The 17823-nt window shown below is 51.5% G+C and overlaps 1 protein-coding gene across 1 annotated transcript in view; it reads left to right on the top strand.

Moving 5' to 3' along the window:
* The window catches only part of LOC149331097 (uncharacterized), a 32992-nt gene extending 15399 nt beyond the window's left edge, over window positions 1–17593 (top strand). The window contains exons 2-3 of the mRNA XM_089555867.1: window positions 12229–12422; window positions 16918–17593. Of these exons, the coding sequence (XP_089411993.1) occupies window positions 12229–12422; window positions 16918–17074 (351 nt within the window). The 3' untranslated portion in view covers window positions 17075–17593. The remainder of the gene's footprint in view (window positions 1–12228; window positions 12423–16917) is intronic.
* Window positions 17594–17823: the final 230 nt, after the last annotated feature.

Below are 17823 nucleotides of genomic sequence, written 5' to 3'. Positions count from 1 at the left end.
GACAACGGGTGCAGGTGGGAGGCTTAGGTTTATGAGGACGGCACCGGAAGGCAACGCGTTTGAAATAAACAAAGTGGGGGATGACGGTACCAGCGAACGTAATGAGCACTGATTGACTGGATCCCATCATGCGAGCAGCGAGAATATCTGTTTTGAAAGACTCTAGATCCTGCATGAGCTCATCAGGAGTGAAGTGGCCACCGACGTTATGGATGACGCCGAGGCATGAGATGGGAGGATGGGGGGAATAAGTTTTGATGCTGACAGGCTTACCGTGAAGGTGAAGGTGCGTGATCGAAAGTAGGAGGTGGGCGGTGAGAGGAGAATGAGTTTTTAAAAACACAAGGCTTTGGGCTGGCTTGGCCTGAAGGGTGATGTCTGCACTGGTCTTGGAGGAAAGTTGTGCAGCTGAGGTGACTGCGGCGAGCACGTCGTAGAGAGGCAGCTTGGGATTGAGGGTACCAGGAGGGAGTTGTATTCCAACAGTGATGAGCTCGGAGCGGGGTCGGGTGGCGGAAGCAGGCTTACAGCTGGCACCGATGGTGCTCCAGCCGATTTCCGGGGATGGAGTGTCGTCTACCGGGGACGCCATGAAGTCCATGTCTGCTCACGACGTGGCAGCAAACAGAGAGCTATAGTGGTTTTCAAACTCGGTAACTATGACATCTGTACTTGTGACCAGGGCACCACCACAGTAGAGCTCAGAAATTCGCTTGGCAGCCACGTGAAGACGCTCATCTAGCAAGGCCTGTCTAGTAGGCTCCTCAGAGTGCAGAGCACGGTTGCTGCGGGATCGTACACGGGCCGCACGATAGCGTTCTGCATCAAACTTCTGAAGGTTGCACTTAACAGCACCAATTTCCTCTGTGTACAAGCCAGGAGTGTCACATTCAAGCGCATGCAGATTATAAAGACTCTGAAGTAACCGTTTCTCCTCACCATGCTTAAGATAAGACTTCACGGAGCCGATCTCAATAGCTATGCTACGAACTTCTAGCTTAAACATCTCCCAAGCTGCAAATAATGGGACATCCATGACCAAGGAAGATTCCAAAGCTGTCATCACTCGCTGCTGAAAATGCTCATCATTTAGAAGCTCGGAATTAAGCTTCCACAGTTCCCACTGCGGCTGAAATTTGGGACGGGCGCATTCTCCAATCCGCGCAATGACCATAGCATGATCTGAGAAAGAAACAGGCTTGACATCACATGAAATGTGCCGTTTAAGGAGATCTACGGAAACGTAAATGCGATGAAGGCGTGAATGTGAGGCTCCTCTGATGTATGTGAAGGCGGATGGCAATCCGGCATCAATTAAACCTGCGTTTTCGGTAATAGACAATAATATACCAGAGCTCTTATCGGCCTTTTGGTTAGGACCTGTGCGATCGCGTGGGTCGCACACACAGTTGAAGTCACCCATGAAAACGACATAACGATCACATCCTAGGAGAGTTGCAATGGCATGAAAAAAAACTGCTCGTTGCACCGGATTATTTGAAGCATACACATTGATAACCCTCCACGACTCGCCATGCAGTCGAAAGTCACAACATATCAGACGCCCTTCTATGTCAACCTGGTACTTAAAGTCAGAAATAGGTAGACTCTTCTTTAAGAAAAGAAAGCAACCTGCCGAAAGACCCACTGAGTGCGACACACAGACGTTGTAATCTGTTAGGAAAGGTCGCAGGGCTATCTCTGTATCCACTTCACTTTCTATCTTAGTTTCTTGAATAGCGACAATGTCTAGCCGATTGCCCCAAAGCAATCGGCGTAACTGTACCTGTTTCTGCCTTGAACGGAGTCCACATATGTTGAGTGTTGCGACAGTCAACTGCTGGTTAGACGCCATGGTGGCTAACTGGAGCTTCAATCAGGCATCCACGGTGTCTGGGGGCATCACTCCGGAAGGTGAGACCTCCCTAGAGTTGACGCCCTTTCTCCTTGATCTGGAGCGCCGAGGAGGTTTCTTATTCTTTGACTTTCGACGGCGGGACTTGTGCTTGGCGGGGACACTGTCCTCCTCAGAGGAGGCAGAACTCGGAGACACACCGCGCTTCGAGGCCGCACTTAAAATTTGCTCATCGGCATCACAGTTGCCGTCGGGGAGTGAAGTGCCAGGTTGGCACTCTGTTGCACATCCGGCAGGAGCCTCAGAAGATGTAGCAGTGCAGACACTCGGTACCGGAGCCACACCGTCGTCCTTGTCTTCCTCTGGCCCAAGCACAGCACAGGCACGTGCGCCAAGAGCGCCATCACTGACACTACATATAGCTGGAGCCTGCTCCGCCAGGCATCGACGCTCATCATCTGCAGACAGCTGCTCCATCTGTGAAGGCTGGGTAGCCTCATGCTGCACAGCAGGAACGGGGCCAGACAGCGGGTCAGTAGTCGCTGAGTCAATGGGCGCAACGGCTGGCGTGCCACCAGCAGCATCCAAAACTTCTGTTGCGTCCATCAAGTGCTCCTGCAATGCGTCGTCCATGGCACGGGTGCCACCGCGTAGCTTATCAGCATACGACACCACGCACTCCTCTGTAGTATGGCCGAAACGCCGACAATAATCCCACCGAGGAGTGCGGCAATGACGGCGTATATGGCCAACCTTGTGGCAATGGAGACACAGTGGTGGCCTTCCTGGCACTAAAACCAGACATTGTACACCGCAGATTGTCAAAATGTGAGGCACGTCATTGACAGTGACGCCATCAGCAAGAATCAAGGCAACGTCTCGATTCAAGGTGCGCATGCCCTCCATGTCTGGAACCCTCCAGTGCTGCACTGTGATGGACGTAATCGTTCCGCAAGCGCGAAGGGCGTCCCGAATGTAAAAATCTTCAAGATGTTCAGGGAGCCAAAGTATCTTGAGCTTTACTGTCTTCGGTTCCGGGTCAATCACTAGACAACGGCGGTTTTTCACTTGTAACTCCTGAGTGCTCACGAGCTTAGCTTTCGCTAACGCTGTCTTGCATGTTATCATCCATACGTGAGACATCTGAAACTGTCCGATAGAGCTGATGTCACAGAGGTCAACGACACCCCGTAAGGCATCTCTGAAGTCCTGGGCACGATAGGGACGGCCAGCAAGGTCCGCATGCAGAAATACGGAGTTAAAAACCAGCTTACCAGCAGGCAGACGGGGAAGAACAGTACGGTAAGTATTACTGGCAGCAGAAGCCGCAACAGTAGCTCGGCCTAGGGCCGATTTATCCATTTCTGCGGAGAGCATCAAAAAACGCCACCGATGTCTTTCTCCACCCGCCAAGCCAGCTCGATGGCTTGGAATGAACAAACGCGCGTCTAGTGAATACGGTGTCTTCGTTCACTCCCATCTTCCTCCCTTCCCTTACGGCGAGTTTCAGGTGTCCACCGTCATACGCGACACAGACGCATTTCCTTTCCTCAAAAACCAATTTACCGACGAGCAAGGTGTACAGCCGAATGGGCGATGGCGCTCTGTGGACTCCCTGGCAGCGTTGCAAGACGCTGTCGCGTTCCGCTCTTAGAGACGAAGATTGACACACTAACCACACATCAGTGACACAAGCGGCAACCCCGCGCCTAAAGCTTCCGCCTCACTGCACTTTAGGTCAACAAAGTGGTGGTGAAAATATTTTAATGAAATGGTTTAGGAGGTTGTAGCCGTGGTTGGAGCTCTCAGTCCGGAACAACATTGGCGTAGGCTGCTGTCCGGGCTCTTTCGATGAGTTGCTTTCGACTCTTTCCGTCCGAGCTGGACAGAGCTGCCTCCCACCCCTCCTGCGTTGGCTGGTTATTAACAGTGATCGCCTGATTTCGTTGGCAGGCCCATACCATATGGTACAGGTCCGCCTTCTTCCCGCAGAATTTGCATTGTGAGTCAAATGACTCCGGGTCTATGGCATGTAGTCTTCCTGGGTTGTTGTGTGTTGGTCTGTAGCTTTCGGAGGTGTTCTTCCTCCCCTTTATCTAGTGTCTTAGCCGGCGGAGGGTAGACCCGACGGGATAAATTAAGTGCTGAAGTATGTCATTGTAAGTTAGTAGTGGGGTAGGAGGTTCCACGGCATCCGCACTGGGTGCCCGGGGGAGAAATGCTCGGGCTGAGGCATGTGCGCTCTCGTTCCCTGGGATGCCCTGGTGACCTGGTACCCATATTAAGTGTTTGTGTGTGGGTTGGTAGCCACGGATGTAGCTATCTTGCAGGATTTTAGCTGCTAGCGGTGCGACCCTGCCCCTGAGGTAATTGCGATACGCTGTCTGTGAATCTGTGAGAATGTATATTGAGCTAGTGTGTGTTGCAGCTAGAGCAATCGCCACTTCTTCCGCAGCCAGTATGTCCTGGCTAGCCAGTACTAGTCCGTCGACTGTTGTATTTTGGTGCACTACCGCGACGGCCGTCATTCCCTGCTCGAGACCCGCAGCATCGACATAGAACACGCCCTCGCGCCCGCCGTAGTGTCTTTTCATGGCTTCGGCTCGTGCTTGTCGTCTTGACTGGTGAAAATCAGGGTGCATATTCCTGGGTAGTGGAGCTCCCTTGAGTTGTCCTCTCCATGAGGCTGGGATGTCGGTTTTGGTGTCTAGCTGTCGGGGGAAATTGATGTTTAAATCACTCAGGACATGTCGGCCAGTTCGAGTTGTGGAGAGCCGTACCACCTGAGCCGTAAGGTGTGCCTCTATCAGCTCATCGATCGTGTTGTGCACACCCAGTCGCAAGAGCCGGTCCGTCGATGTCGCAAGAGGGAGTCCCAGGGCCTTCTTGTAGGCAGTTCTGATTATGATGTCGAGGTTTTTGATGTCACGCTTCTTAAGGCGGAGGTAGGGCGCTACGTAGACGACGCGGCTTACAACGAAAGCCTGCACCAGTCGCAGAGTATCGTCTTCTCGCATCCCCGATTTGCGCGTCGTTATCCTGGCGATCATCCTGGCGACTTGCTCCCTCACGAGCCGTAGTTTCTGGAGGGCAAGAAGGTTGTTGCCGTTGTTATTTATGTACAGACCCAGTATCTTCATGGTCTGAACTTCCTTGATGGGTGAGTTGTCTACGCGGATATTGATGGTGTCTTGATTCTTGCGTTGACGGAAGACTATCAGTTCGGATTTTTCGGGTGAGCACGTTAGTCCACACGCCCGGGCATAATTTTGAACTGTTCTCGCCGCGGTTTGTAGTTGTTCTTCAATCATTCCCATACTTCCCGTGGTTGTCCAGATGGTTATATCATCAGCGTACAGGGCGTGGTGTATGCCCTGTACGTGATTGAGAAGAGGTGGGAGATTTAGGAGTGCAATGTTGAAGAGAAGTGGCGATAGTACTGCCCCTTGCGGAGTGCCGCTCGTGCCCATCTTCATTTGCGTTGTGTGTTTTGAGCCGGTGCTGATGTTGACGGTTCTGTCCGTAAGGAAATCGCAGATGTACGAGTAGGCTCGCTGTCCGCAGTTCATGCTGTGGAGGTTGTTGAGGATTGTGGAGTGTTTGACATTGTCAAACGCTCCCTTGAGGTCAAGTGTTAGAAGCGCTCGGTTACTGTTTGTGCGTGCGGGATCAATGACTTCACGTTTGATTTGCAGAAGCACATCATGGGTGGACAAGTGTGCCCGGAATCCAAACATCGTGTGTGGCAGTAGCTCATTGTCCTCAAGATAATTGGAGAGACGGGTGTGGACTGCCTTTTCCATGAGTTTGCCTGCGCACGACGTGAGGGATATGGGGCGCAGGTTTTCAATGCTGATTTTCTTGCCGGGTTTGGGAATAAAGTGTACATTGGCTGTTTTCCATGCTTGTGGAATGGTGCCGGTCCGCCAACATCGATCGTTTATGTAGTCCGCGAGTTGCTGCAGAGCCTCCGTGCCGAGGTTGGCCAGAAGTCCGACAGTAATTTTGTCTTGTCCCGGGGCTGTGCCTCGGCGCATATCTGCTAGTGCTGCAATGATTTCCTCTGAAGTGAAATCTCTGTCTAGGTCTTCGTTCGGCTCCCCACGGTACTCCTTACTGTAGGGTTGTGGGTCTCGCGCGGTGCAGATATAGCGACGCGTGAGTTCATCCACGAGTTCATGATCCGTGCCTTGAAAGCTGTGTAGGGCTCGATGCAAATTTCTGTGTTGTTCACTCTTCGCTTTCGGAGGGTCAATTAGGCATCGCAGAAGGTTCCACGTGGCCTTGGTGTCTAGACGACCTTTGAGGGGTTCGCACTTCGTTAGCCAATTGCTGCGAGCGAGGTCCCATGCGTATTGGTCTGCTTGAATAGTAAGCTTGGCTATTGGAAGTCTTAGTTTCCGATTGTGTCTTTGTTTTTTCCACCGTTTTATAAGACTACGTCTTGCTTCCCAAAGGTGTAGGAGGTGGTTGTCAACAGCTGGGTGGTCCTCCGTGGTGGCAAGAGACTTTGTGAGCTTTTCTTTAAGGTCGAGGATGGAAGCCGCCCAATCTTCGTAGCTGGTTATTTATTCGGATGTGGTTAGTTTGGTGTCCTTTCTGAATGTCTCCCAGTCTGTAATTCTGGCTTGCCCTCGTGGTTTGCTGTGCTTGTTGCTTTCGAAGATGGTCTGCAGCACGTAGTGATCGCTGCCTAGGGTCTCTCCTGTATTGAGCCACTCATAGTTGCGGGCATTGTGGACGAGCGTGAGGTCGGGAGAAGTATCCCGCGTTACGCTGGTGCCGACTCGCGTCGGGTGCTGCGGGTCCGTGAGTAGGGTCAGGGCCATGTCAGCGATGGTGGATGCTAGTTTTCTGCCTTTCGTGTCTTCCCTGGGGTATCCCCAAAGGGGGCTAGAAGCATTAAAGTCGCCAACTATAGCTAGGGGAGCTTTTTGGGCTTCTCTTAGGGCTTTAAGAAAGATCACGTCGAAGGCTACGCGGTGCTGTTTGGGGCGACTATATATATTGAGTATATAGGTGCCCTTGCTGTTTCTGTGCTGTGGCAGTATTTTTATGAAGGTATATTCAATGTCGCTGTCTAGATTAAGGTCTACAGTGATTGCCGTGCATGATTTGTGGACCAAGATGCATGTCGAGGGATTTGTTTGATGTGTTGAGTATCCTCTGATCTTAGCCTCCATATTCACTTCTTGCAGGGCTATTATTTGCGGCGTATCGGGATGAGAGTCCATGTATTGCTGTAATGTTTCCCTCTTCCGTTTTAGTCCCCTGCAGTTCAACTGTAGGATAGTAAGTTTATGTCTACGTTGTGGAGCCATGCTGAACACTAGAAACTTGTGCCTCATCATGTCGTGCGCCCTCAGGTTGTAGATCTGGCTGAGTGTTTGGCAGACGACGAGTTCCCATTTTACCCTGCAGCTTTGTGCCTCTGTTGTGAGAAACATCTGATAATTCCTGAAGTTTGCGGTCAATTCTGATCTCCTGCGATTGCACCCTTATTAAAACTGGTTCGAGGTTTTCCATCATGGGTTTAATAACTGATTCGAACATACTTTTGATTGTCGTCTCGATCATAATTCGTAATTTATTTTCAATGAGGTCTTGAATTGTTTTTTCCAAGCGAGTGATGCGTTCCTGGGTTGTGGGTGCTCTGTATATTGCTGCTTTAGTGCCTGCGATGGTGGTGCCTGCGGAGTTGGTGCCTGGTGGGGCGCGTCTGGTGTAGTTGCTTGCCTCTCGGGGGTGCTAGCATCTAACTGGTGTGGAGACGGAGGGTGTAGCTCTGCCCTATCTTCTTCCATCATACATGCCTGTTGCGTCGATGGCGGTAATGTGTTGTTTGGATTGACTGCGATGACTAACTGCTGTTTCAATTTGCTATTTTCTGATTTTAGTTGTTCAATCTCTGCTTTAAGTCGTTTGTAAACCAACGCTTCGGGGGAGGAGGCAGCTACATCTGCCCAGCTCACCTTGCTGCCGTTGCGCTGCTCCTTGTTATGGGGTCCTGTTGTCTTCTCGGCTGGACGACTGCCGTTGTTGTGCGACAGATTATCGGTAGTCCCAGGTCCATTGCTTGAATAGCGTGAGCCGGGTGGTGCTGAGTTGTTGCTGGACTGGTCCTGCTGGGTCTGTCGGTCCCCGCTGCTCGATGGACCTCTGCTGCCGGACCGGTTCCGAAGCCTGGATCTTGACTGGTGGTTGAATTCTCCTGTCTTGGGCTTGGTTTTTTGTGATGTTCGGTACTTGTACTTGCACTGATTCGACCCCATGGGATGTGGACCTTCGCAGACCGTGCACTTGGGTTGGCAGTCGTGGGATTCTGGAACATCTTGCTGACCGCACTGCGGACATCTTGACTTCGAAGGGCAAGGGCAAACATCCGCCCGGTGTCCAAGTTTCCCGCACAGTGCGCAGGCTGGCGTTGTTTTCTTGTATAGGCGTACTGGAACCGCTCCACCGTAGTAGAAGACATGAAACGGAACCTTTCTTCCTTCAAACGTGATGGCCGCCACGTTGAAGGAACCTAATTTTCTCACGCTCACCACTGGTGCATCCGGGGAGCGAAGCGCGTTCGTGATGTCTTCGTTGGAAACCCTCGGGTCCACTTGTATTACTCCTTTGCAAGTGTCGTCGGAGGGGCGGAGGTAGGAGCACACTGCCTGTGCCTTGTCCCCAAGCTGAATTTCGTGAATTGCCAGGATCTTTCTGATTATTTGGGCGTCTCGCACCCCGACGACGATGATGTTCTGTTCCCATATGGGCCAAACGCTGAGCTCGGCTGAGCCCTTGTCGACGCCAGCAGCAATGTGCAAGGCGTTTCCGACCGCGTTGCTTCCCCTGAATTTGCTGAGATCCAGCGTTCCTTTAGGTTTCATTATGATCATTCCATCTTGCTTGTCCAGACGCGGCTGCGGAGGACGCTTCCAACGCTTGACTTGCGTGCGGGGCGTCTGCTGCAGCGGCGTATCCCCTACCGCGGTGACGCGTCCATCTGGCGTTCGACCTTTTTGCCGTGCCGAGTGGTTGTCACGGGCTGATGCGCGTTCCCACTCTTCTATCTTGCGTTGGATAATCGCCTCCGTAACCTTGTCGAAAACTGGGGTTTTCGCCTGCGGCATGGTGACAATCTGCATCCCCTCCGGGTCGTATCCCATCAGGGTCGTCATGGTTTGCGGCAGAATTTGCCCGCGGAGCCGCGGAGGGCAGCTGAGTCGTGGCCTAACTGTTAGGCTTAGCAACTCGCGCGATCCGCTTGGTCTTCAAATTCTCGAAGGATTTGAGAAAACGGTCCCACCTGAACAAGGGTGGGTGGTCTCCTCGTTGTTCTGGAAGTTGTGGGTTTCTAAGTGGACACAGGCCACCACCCACCGCGGGTTCGAGCTTCGCGCGAGCCAAGGGCCCCGATCAGCCGTCACCACACACACACTGGGACACCGTTGCAGCGCACTCAACCTCCGCTGGGAGGAGAGCGATTCGCCGCAAAGAAATAGGCCTCCAAGTTCACAAAGGAGACGTTTATTCACGTCGTCCTCCAGCAGATACACACACACTCAATCGTCACCCCGTCCCGGGGCGCGCGAGGAGCAAGGCTCCGCTGCGCGCACGAAGCGACTCGAGTAATGCGCGCCGCTAGCACGCCGCTGCAGGAGAATGTCCCCGCGGCAGTGCTGTGATCTCTCTCTCGTGTCGACCGTTGGGCCGGTTGCGAGAGAGAGTGGGCAATAAACGCAAGGTACGCCTGTCTGAGGTCGCTGGACCCTGCTGGACAGGCTCGAGCCGCTGCAGGTCAGAGGACACGTGCGGGCGAGCTCGAGTAAGCACTGGTCCGAGCGGCAAAGGCCGGCAGGGACAAACAGTAACGTACGCACCTTTCGCTGTCTCGGAGGGATCTCTCTCTCTGGGCCCCGCTCGGACGGTCGCGCGGCCGCCCCAAAGCGGGTCCCGAATTCCCGCCAAAAGGCGCCAATGGCAAAGGCCCTTGGGGAGCCGGAGCGGAGCTGTGGCTAAATGAAAGTGATTAGTCACCCAGCCGCCTCTCCACCGCCTGAGGCGGGAGCAAGGGAAAGAGGAGAAACAACGCGGGAGGCCGGCACCGCCGCGCAAAGGCGACGGCGGAAAGCCAGGATTCCCACATCCCCCTCTCCTTAAATGCCCTCCTACCCATCGGCAAAGCACGCGGCCAAAAATAAAGAAATCAATACACAAAAAAACTACACTTCAGTTCCAAAATAAAGTAATGAATACACACAAAAAAACTAGCTACGCTTCAGTTCCAGCCAGAACAACGTAAAAAAAAAAACAAACACTGGGATACGCTTCAGTAACTCAAAACAGCTTGTCGGTAGAGCATGAGACTCTTAATCTCGGGGTCGTGGGTTCGGGCCCCACGTTGGGCGCCAGTTGTGGGTTTCTAAGTGGACAGGCCACCACCCACCGCGGGTTCGAGCTTCGCGCGAGCCAAGGGCCCCGATCAGCCGTCACCACACACACACTGGGACACCGTTGCAGCGCACTCAACCTCCGCTGGGAGGAGAGCGATTCGCCGCAAAGAAATAGGCCTCCAAGTTCACAAAGGAGACGTTTATTCACGTCGTCCTCCAGCAGATACACACACACTCAATCGTCACCCCGTCCCGGGGCGCGCGAGGAGCAAGGCTCCGCTGCGCGCACGAACCGACTCGAGTAATGCGCGCCACTAGCACGCCGCTGCAAGAGAATGTCCCCGCGGCAGTGCTGTGATCTCTCTCTCGTGTCGACCGTTGGGCCGGTTGCGAGAGAGAGTGGGCAATAAACGCAAGGTACGCCTGTCTGAGGTCGCTGGACCCTGCTGGACAGGCTCGAGCCGCTGCAGGTCAGAGGACACGTGCGGGCGAGCTCGAGTAAGCACTGGTCCGAGCGGCAAAGGCCGGCAGGGACAAACAGTAACGTACGCACCTTTTGCTGTCTCGGAGGGATCTCTCTCTCTGGGCCCCGCTCGGATGGTCGCGCGGTGCGCGGCCGCCCCAAAGCGGGTCCCGAATTCCCGCCAAAAGGCGCCAATGGCAAAGGCCCTTGGGGAGCCGGGGCGGAGCTGTGGCTAAATGAAAGTGATTAGTCACCCAGCCGCCTCTCCACCGCCTGAGGCGGGAGCAAGGGAAAGAGGAGAAACAACGCGGGAGGCCGGCACCGCCGCGCAAAGGCGACGGCGGAAAGCCAGGATTCCCACAAAGTGTAGCCAGATGGTGTCGCAGCGCTTCGGCAAATGCTTCGGGAAAGGATCATAAAATTCGGCGGAGCCGACGTGAGACACGTCCGCTCTTCCCGACTGCTGAGGCGCGTCTCGTCAATAAAGTGCTCCCCTGAATTTTTCTTGTTTTGTCCAGAGAGCACGCTACCGGAATTTTCTTCCGCCTTATATTGTACATTTTATATTTGTTGGTGCTTTTTACCACTCCTTCGCACAGATTTTTTTCTCTTTTGTTCCTCAAGAAGTAACCTTCCTCTCTAATGCCTAAATGGCGTTGCAGAGAATGGAATAGGTGCACGAATATAAGTGTGCTAAGGCCTTCTTCAGGGCTTAAAGGTGCACTAAAGAGGAGTCTGTGCTCGTCGTTTAGCAGCGGGAGCTCGATCTCCATGCTCCGAGCATTCCTAGGAAACGTGGAATTGTTGTCCTGTGCGGCTAACTTCTCTATTAAATCGAATTAAACGTCCTGGCTCCCGCCTTTTTTTTTTAACTCACCTCCGAAAAGAGAAATCAACCAACGCATGGTGTGCCTTTCAGCCAGCCGTCTGGCGGCTTGCCGCTCTGCCATCGGCGGAGTGATACGTAGTGATCGGCAAAAGAAAAGTGTGCATGCGTATTTTTATTTCCGTAGGCCTAATTTGCGGCTGTGTAGTCTGTGACTGAAGCTATTTATTCACGGAAGCGTGAAAAAACAAAATAAAAGTGAAAGCGAAGCCGCCGCGCGACTGCCTGAAAGGCACTGCGCGCGTTGGTTGGCTCTATTTTCGGAGGTGGGTTCAAAAAGAAGGCTGGAGCCGAGCCGTTTAATTCGATGTAATGGAGAAATCGGCTCCACAGGGCAATAATTCAAAATTGCTAAGAATTCTCGGAGAGTGTATATTGAGTTCCCGGGGTATAAAGACGATTTCAGATTCTTTTTAGAGCACCTTTCTTATTGCAAAAACAAATGGTGTTCCTTGGGCAAATTTTTCTATTTTCATTTCCTCTTATTCGAGATAGCTTATTCACTCCTTGTGTCGACATCGTTATCAAAACGAAAGTTACGGTCGGCACGCGACAGCAACTAACCCCTGGTAGCCTCAAGCCTGAACCCTACGAGTACCACTCCCGAACGCGTGCGAGCGTTCAATTCGACGCTTCTTAGGTGCGTGGTCCCGTGGTCCTGCAGCTCCCAGCGGACGGGCGTCCACGTGACTGGGACCGTGGCATTCGGCTGGCCACCAGCGCAGGCGTGCTGGCCATCCTTATCGTCGGTCTGTCGGCCATGGCCTACTCCTTCAATGAGGCGCAGCGCCATATGGACAACATACACGACTCGGACAACGTGGAACCCAGAGAGTCAGTGAGAAATGCCCCCTTCTTCCAGTTATAGTCCGTCCTTCATGAGTAGGGCCCGGAACTTTAGGCATTTGCCTAAACATGCCTATAAACGCCTAAACGTGAGATTTTTGCACTTGCCTGCCTTTTTGTCATTTTTTAGGAAATACTGCCTATTTAACCGCACTTCTTGCCTATAACTGCCTAAATCCGGCTTTTCGGTCCTAAATGCCCTTTTTCAATTTTTATACATCATGATTAAAGGCGAGGGTCTCGCCAAACGTTTTTCTAGAAGTGTAACTGGCGCAACCAAAGAGGTTATATGATCACTGTGAGTGCAACCCGGCCGACACCCGAACCGGCGCCGTCCAGCCGGAGACCATCGCCTCAACACGCTCCGTCCAGCCGGGGACCGTCGCCTCAACGCGCGCAAGACTCGCTCACTCGCGCGCTCACTGCTCGCTCGTTGCGCGGCCGACTCTCGGCCGCCTACCACTCCTCAGAGAACGGCCGCTTTTTTTGCCTGCCGCTTCCAAAACCCGTGACACTGACTTGAGCGGGCTCACGACCTTTGCTTCATCAGCGCTCTCCATTTCATTTCGTATTGACATGCCGAAGCAAAACGGCATCGAGAGGCGCTCGTTGCAGTTTGCAATTTTGAGATGCTTTTTTCTGCTGCTTTTTTGCAACACATGCGAAACTTCAGTGTCAAGTGAGAAGCGTTGCCATGTAGTGCAACGCGTAGCTACCAACAAGCATATGGCAAGCCTGAAGCGAACGAAAGAGGGGACAGGGCAGCTCTATTGGCAGTGGCTTTCAGTGGTAGTTTGACAGCAAAAGAATGGTCATTTGCCAAAGAGTTGTGGCAAACATTTTTAACGGCAGATATCCCGTTACCAACAGTGATCTTCGGAGCTTTCTGGAAAAGTACACCAAGCAGCATGAAAAAGATGAATGAATGCTTCGTAAGAGATACGTGAAAAAATGCTATGAGGATACTCTCGCCGAAATCAGAGATGAAATTGGGGCCAACTACATTTTGGTGTCAGTCGACAAAACCTCGGACGCTAGCGGACGGTATGTGGCCAACTTCATTGCCGTAACACTGAGCCTAGAGAAAGCCCGATGAGCAATCCTGCTCAACGCAGATATTCTTGAAAAGGTGAGCCATTCGACTATAGCGCGCTTTTTCACTTCATCTCTGGAGCTTCTATGGCCAGGAAATATTCAGTGTGAGAAGGTATTTTCGTTCATCACGGATGAAGCATCCTACATCTGCACGGCAAAAAAAGTACCGACGCTTTTGTACAACAAGATGGTTCACTCGACCTGCGTGGTTCATGCAATGCATCGTGTCGCCGAATGTGTCCGGCTCTCTTTTCCCCCCGAGTTGACGGGTTAGTACCTAGCACAAAACAGCTGTTTCTTAAATCTCCGTCAAGAATTGCTGTTTTTCGCGCCACAGCACCTGGCATTCCTCTGCTGCGAAAGCCTGTTTGGCTCGATGGGGAACATGGATAAACGCAGCAGTATATTATGCACAGCACTTTGAAGTGGTCAAGCCTGTCTTTGAGGAAATCAAGGATGACGCTGCGTGTGTGATCTCGAAGACGCTAGTTTGGAAAGAGACCTGACATACATCAGTGCAAACTTCACAGGCGAGTTTTGAAAGAGACTTGACATACATCAGTGCAAACTTCTCAACATTGACGGAAAGGACGACAAAGTTGGAAAAGGCTGGACTCTTAATAGATGAATCATTGAAGGCAGTCGAAGAAGTACAAGCAGCACTTCAGGGAGTGGAAGGAAAGGGCGCTACTGCTTCTACGAAGAAGCAGCAATTGATAGAAAGATTAGAGGCCTAGAAACAATTTCCCAAATCAGAGACCTTCTACGCGGAGACAGTACAGCCATATCGCCTGAAGGCCTGAGTCCCTATGAACTCTCACGTTTTAGGTCCGCGCCACCAACTTCACATGACGTAGAAAGAAGCTTTTCAAAGTACAAAGCGATGCTTAGCGAATTTTTAGTGCCTAAATGTCCGGGCCCTATTCATGAGATATATATCAGCGTTGACTCTACAGTAAACATTCACCGGAATAATTGACCTCGTCGTAGTGTGATGTACCCGAAAGCACCAGTATACGATTCCTGGGCTTAAAAAGACCCTGAAACAATTTCAATGGGCATGTTCTAGTGTTACAGATCTGTAGAGGTGGTCTCTGAGGGTTTTCGAGTTAAGTTTGAAAGCTCTGCGTGGACCCTATAATTTATAAATATTTTTTGAAAATCAGTGCTCCCAGTAGCTTGCTACGGATTAAAGTAACACACACCACCGCGCGTCCACTACCCCAATGGACGTCAGTGGGAAGAAGCGCTAGCCTTGAAGCTCACCCCGTCTGCCCACTTACGTCATCGGGGAAGGGGACGCGCGGTGAGGTGTGTCGCCCAAATCGGTTGCGAGCTACTGCGAGCAGCGAGTTTTAAATATTATTCCTAAATTAACGGGTGCGGACAGATCTTTCAAATTTGACTCGAATATCCACAAAAACCACCTCTACAGATCTGATGCAGTAATAAATGTCCACTGAAATCATTTCAGGGCTCGCTTAAAAAAGAACTTGGGTTCCGAAAGCAACACTACGCGAGTAGCTGAGCCATTTCGCGAAGCTGACAAAAGGCCATACTGCACATGCGCGAGGAACAGTGACGTCACACGGCGCACAGCTGGAGCGCCGCCGCCGTCGCTGCGCGGGTGACTCAAGCCTGGCCCGCATGGAGCGTTTTTCCGGGCGATTCGTCGGCGTCGACGGCACCGGAGCGTTTTTTTTTTTTTTTGCCGCCGGAGAGGACGTTTTTGCCAAATCGTCGGGTTCTGGCCGCGGCGCTCCCCAGTTTCGCATGCGCAGTAGCGGCGCATAGGTAGCGTGCCGGGGCCGCCGCTGATGCCGCACGCTCTCCATCGCATCTCTCTCTCTCTCTCCTCGCTGCTTTCGCAATCCTCCAGGCTTAACCAGAGCTAAACCACTGCCAATTTTTTCAGATTAATCTCAGCCTAAGCTATTGTATAGAGCTTAGTGTGACGTCCAACTCACCGCTGGCGGAACTGCTGTGATTCGTGCTTTGAAGCAGTTCAGTGCAGTGTGGTAAGCACTCCACGATTTCGTTCTGTTCTCTTGTCAGCTAAGAGCATAAGTTTTCAAAGTTAACAGCTCCCGGTTCCCCCAAAAGAAGCTGCCAGCATCGCCTGCGTGTTGCAGGCTCTACTCAGCGCTGCTATGCAGCATTTGTCACATATAAAGAGCCTAAGAGATATGCTTCCAACCTTTGTCGAGAGATCATCTCACCTTCAAGAGTTTTCAAACGGCGCAAACGAACAACCAGCCACGCAGTTTCGCCCAGAAGCGAACCCTCAATTACCCAAGTAGCACATGTAATCGTCCCAATATTGCAAATAAATCATTTCACTCTGGGCATTTGTTGGACCGGCATTTGCCAATACGTTTTCAATACTTCGCCGATTAATTGCGCTAATTTGTTTGGTATCTCTAAATTTGAGGGAAACTTCGAGAATTTTCCAACCGTTGTCGTAAGATCCATAAGGGCACATGAACCTTCCAGTGGAGATGCCACTATCGTTATTATTTCTTTGCAACAGAGAAGTGCCAGAACACTGACAATATTTTTATGCGAATGGTGGTGCTAGAAAGCAGACTCAGCATATCCATGTTACATGGAAAACCTTAAATTAGGGTTTTCTACATCACTCACAACTCCTGTGCTTTACTTCGAAAAGACTGCGCCAAATCATTCCGCAGCAAGAACACTGAGGCTACAGTGGCCATTAAAACATGGTCCTTAAGTCGGGAAGTGCGAACAAAGAGTCATCTGGCTTCCATCACAATGTGGGCAGCGGAGGTTTCTCAGCAGCTAACGATTTCATTGAGCTCGTTGCGAGGATGGTGATTATGGTTAATGTATATCCTCTGATTCAAACTTTATGCACTTTATGCAATATAGCCTCATTTGTCATGGTAGAAGTTGTACAGAGGTATGCCATTGGCTATTTGCTTTTGAATCTTCGTAGTGGGCAACACGCTATCTGCAAATGACTTATCAATGGCATGTGTAGTTACACAATATTATCATCAACCTTAGCGGCGCCATGCGTCCGGACAGGAAAGTTACCTTTCAGAAATTCGCCGTTGTCATACCACGTTACTAGGAGGCGGTGTAACAGTTGCTACGTCTGTGGTTAATCCATCAGTTTCGCCACGGATGAGGTGCGTCGCCAGACCGTGTGTGTCAACTCTTCGGCGCCGCCGTCAAGCCGCGTCCGATCATCCAGTCGATGTAGCTCGCCGAGAAGGTGTACTGCAGGGGACGCGAGCTGAACGAGCCGCTGAGACCGAGGAGCAACGAGGAGCTAAACTTGCGAAGCAACGGAACATAGCTTTCGCTCTGTATAACTAGGTTTACAAGAGTTAAACATCGCCAAATATTTATCTACTTGCAGCCTCGAGAGAGCGTGGGCCATGGCTGTCAACCACACTGCGAATAGTGACCCGACGACGGACGACTTGGACATGATTTCGTGCATAACCAACTCTGACATGGCGGAGGAAGTCCCATCATACTCTGCAGACGACGGTTTTACTGCAAGACGGCGATAGCGCGCGGGTTTAGATTGCGACCGACAACAGCTCTGAGTCAAGCCAAGGGCACTATTCTCGCGTTCTTCAAATGCTTATTGCAACGGAGCCAAGTGCCTGATTAGCAGTGTTCGTAATAAATTTAACGAGGGTTGACCTCAATACACATAGGGTATTGTTGTGGCTTCAGCTAAATCACTGTCGAAGTCGTTTTAGTAAGCCTAAGCAGCTGCGTCATGGCTTTGTGAAAGAATGGTGATGACCCAGTCTGTCTTCTTTCGTTCGACAGAGGTGCTGCACTGTCAGTGATAAACACCACTGTTTCTCATGCATCTATCACTAATTCCCATGAGTACTAAGAAACGCTAACTTTCGTTTCCCCTTGGCGCCTTCGACAAGAAACAATCTGCACTTTATAGCGCAAAACAGTCAAATATCGCTATAGGAAAATTTTTATAATGAAATAATAGATATAACGAATGGACACCTTGAACGATCCCATACAACACTGTGTTTTGTACTGTTTTAGAGCGACAACTATTAAAGCCCGTTCCCTGGCTGGCAGTGTCGTTGTTGTATTTGTTCTTGTCTTGCTGCTGCTGCTGTTATTGTAGCAGTAGTAATAATGGTAGGAACAGTAATGACGGCAGTTTCAGCGGTTGGACTAGTAGTAGTAGTTGTAGTGGTAGTGGCAGTAGTAGTGGTAGCTCTGGTGGTAGTAGGTGTTGTACTAGTGGCAGCAGTAGTGGTAGGACTAGCAGTAGAAATAA

This window comes from Amblyomma mixtum, chromosome 8, assembly GCF_055824585.1.
Source record: "Amblyomma mixtum isolate Tamu chromosome 8, ASM5582458v1, whole genome shotgun sequence".
NCBI lineage: Eukaryota > Metazoa > Arthropoda > Arachnida > Ixodida > Ixodidae > Amblyomma > Amblyomma mixtum.
This window is presented reverse-complemented; position numbering and strand designations above follow the sequence as displayed.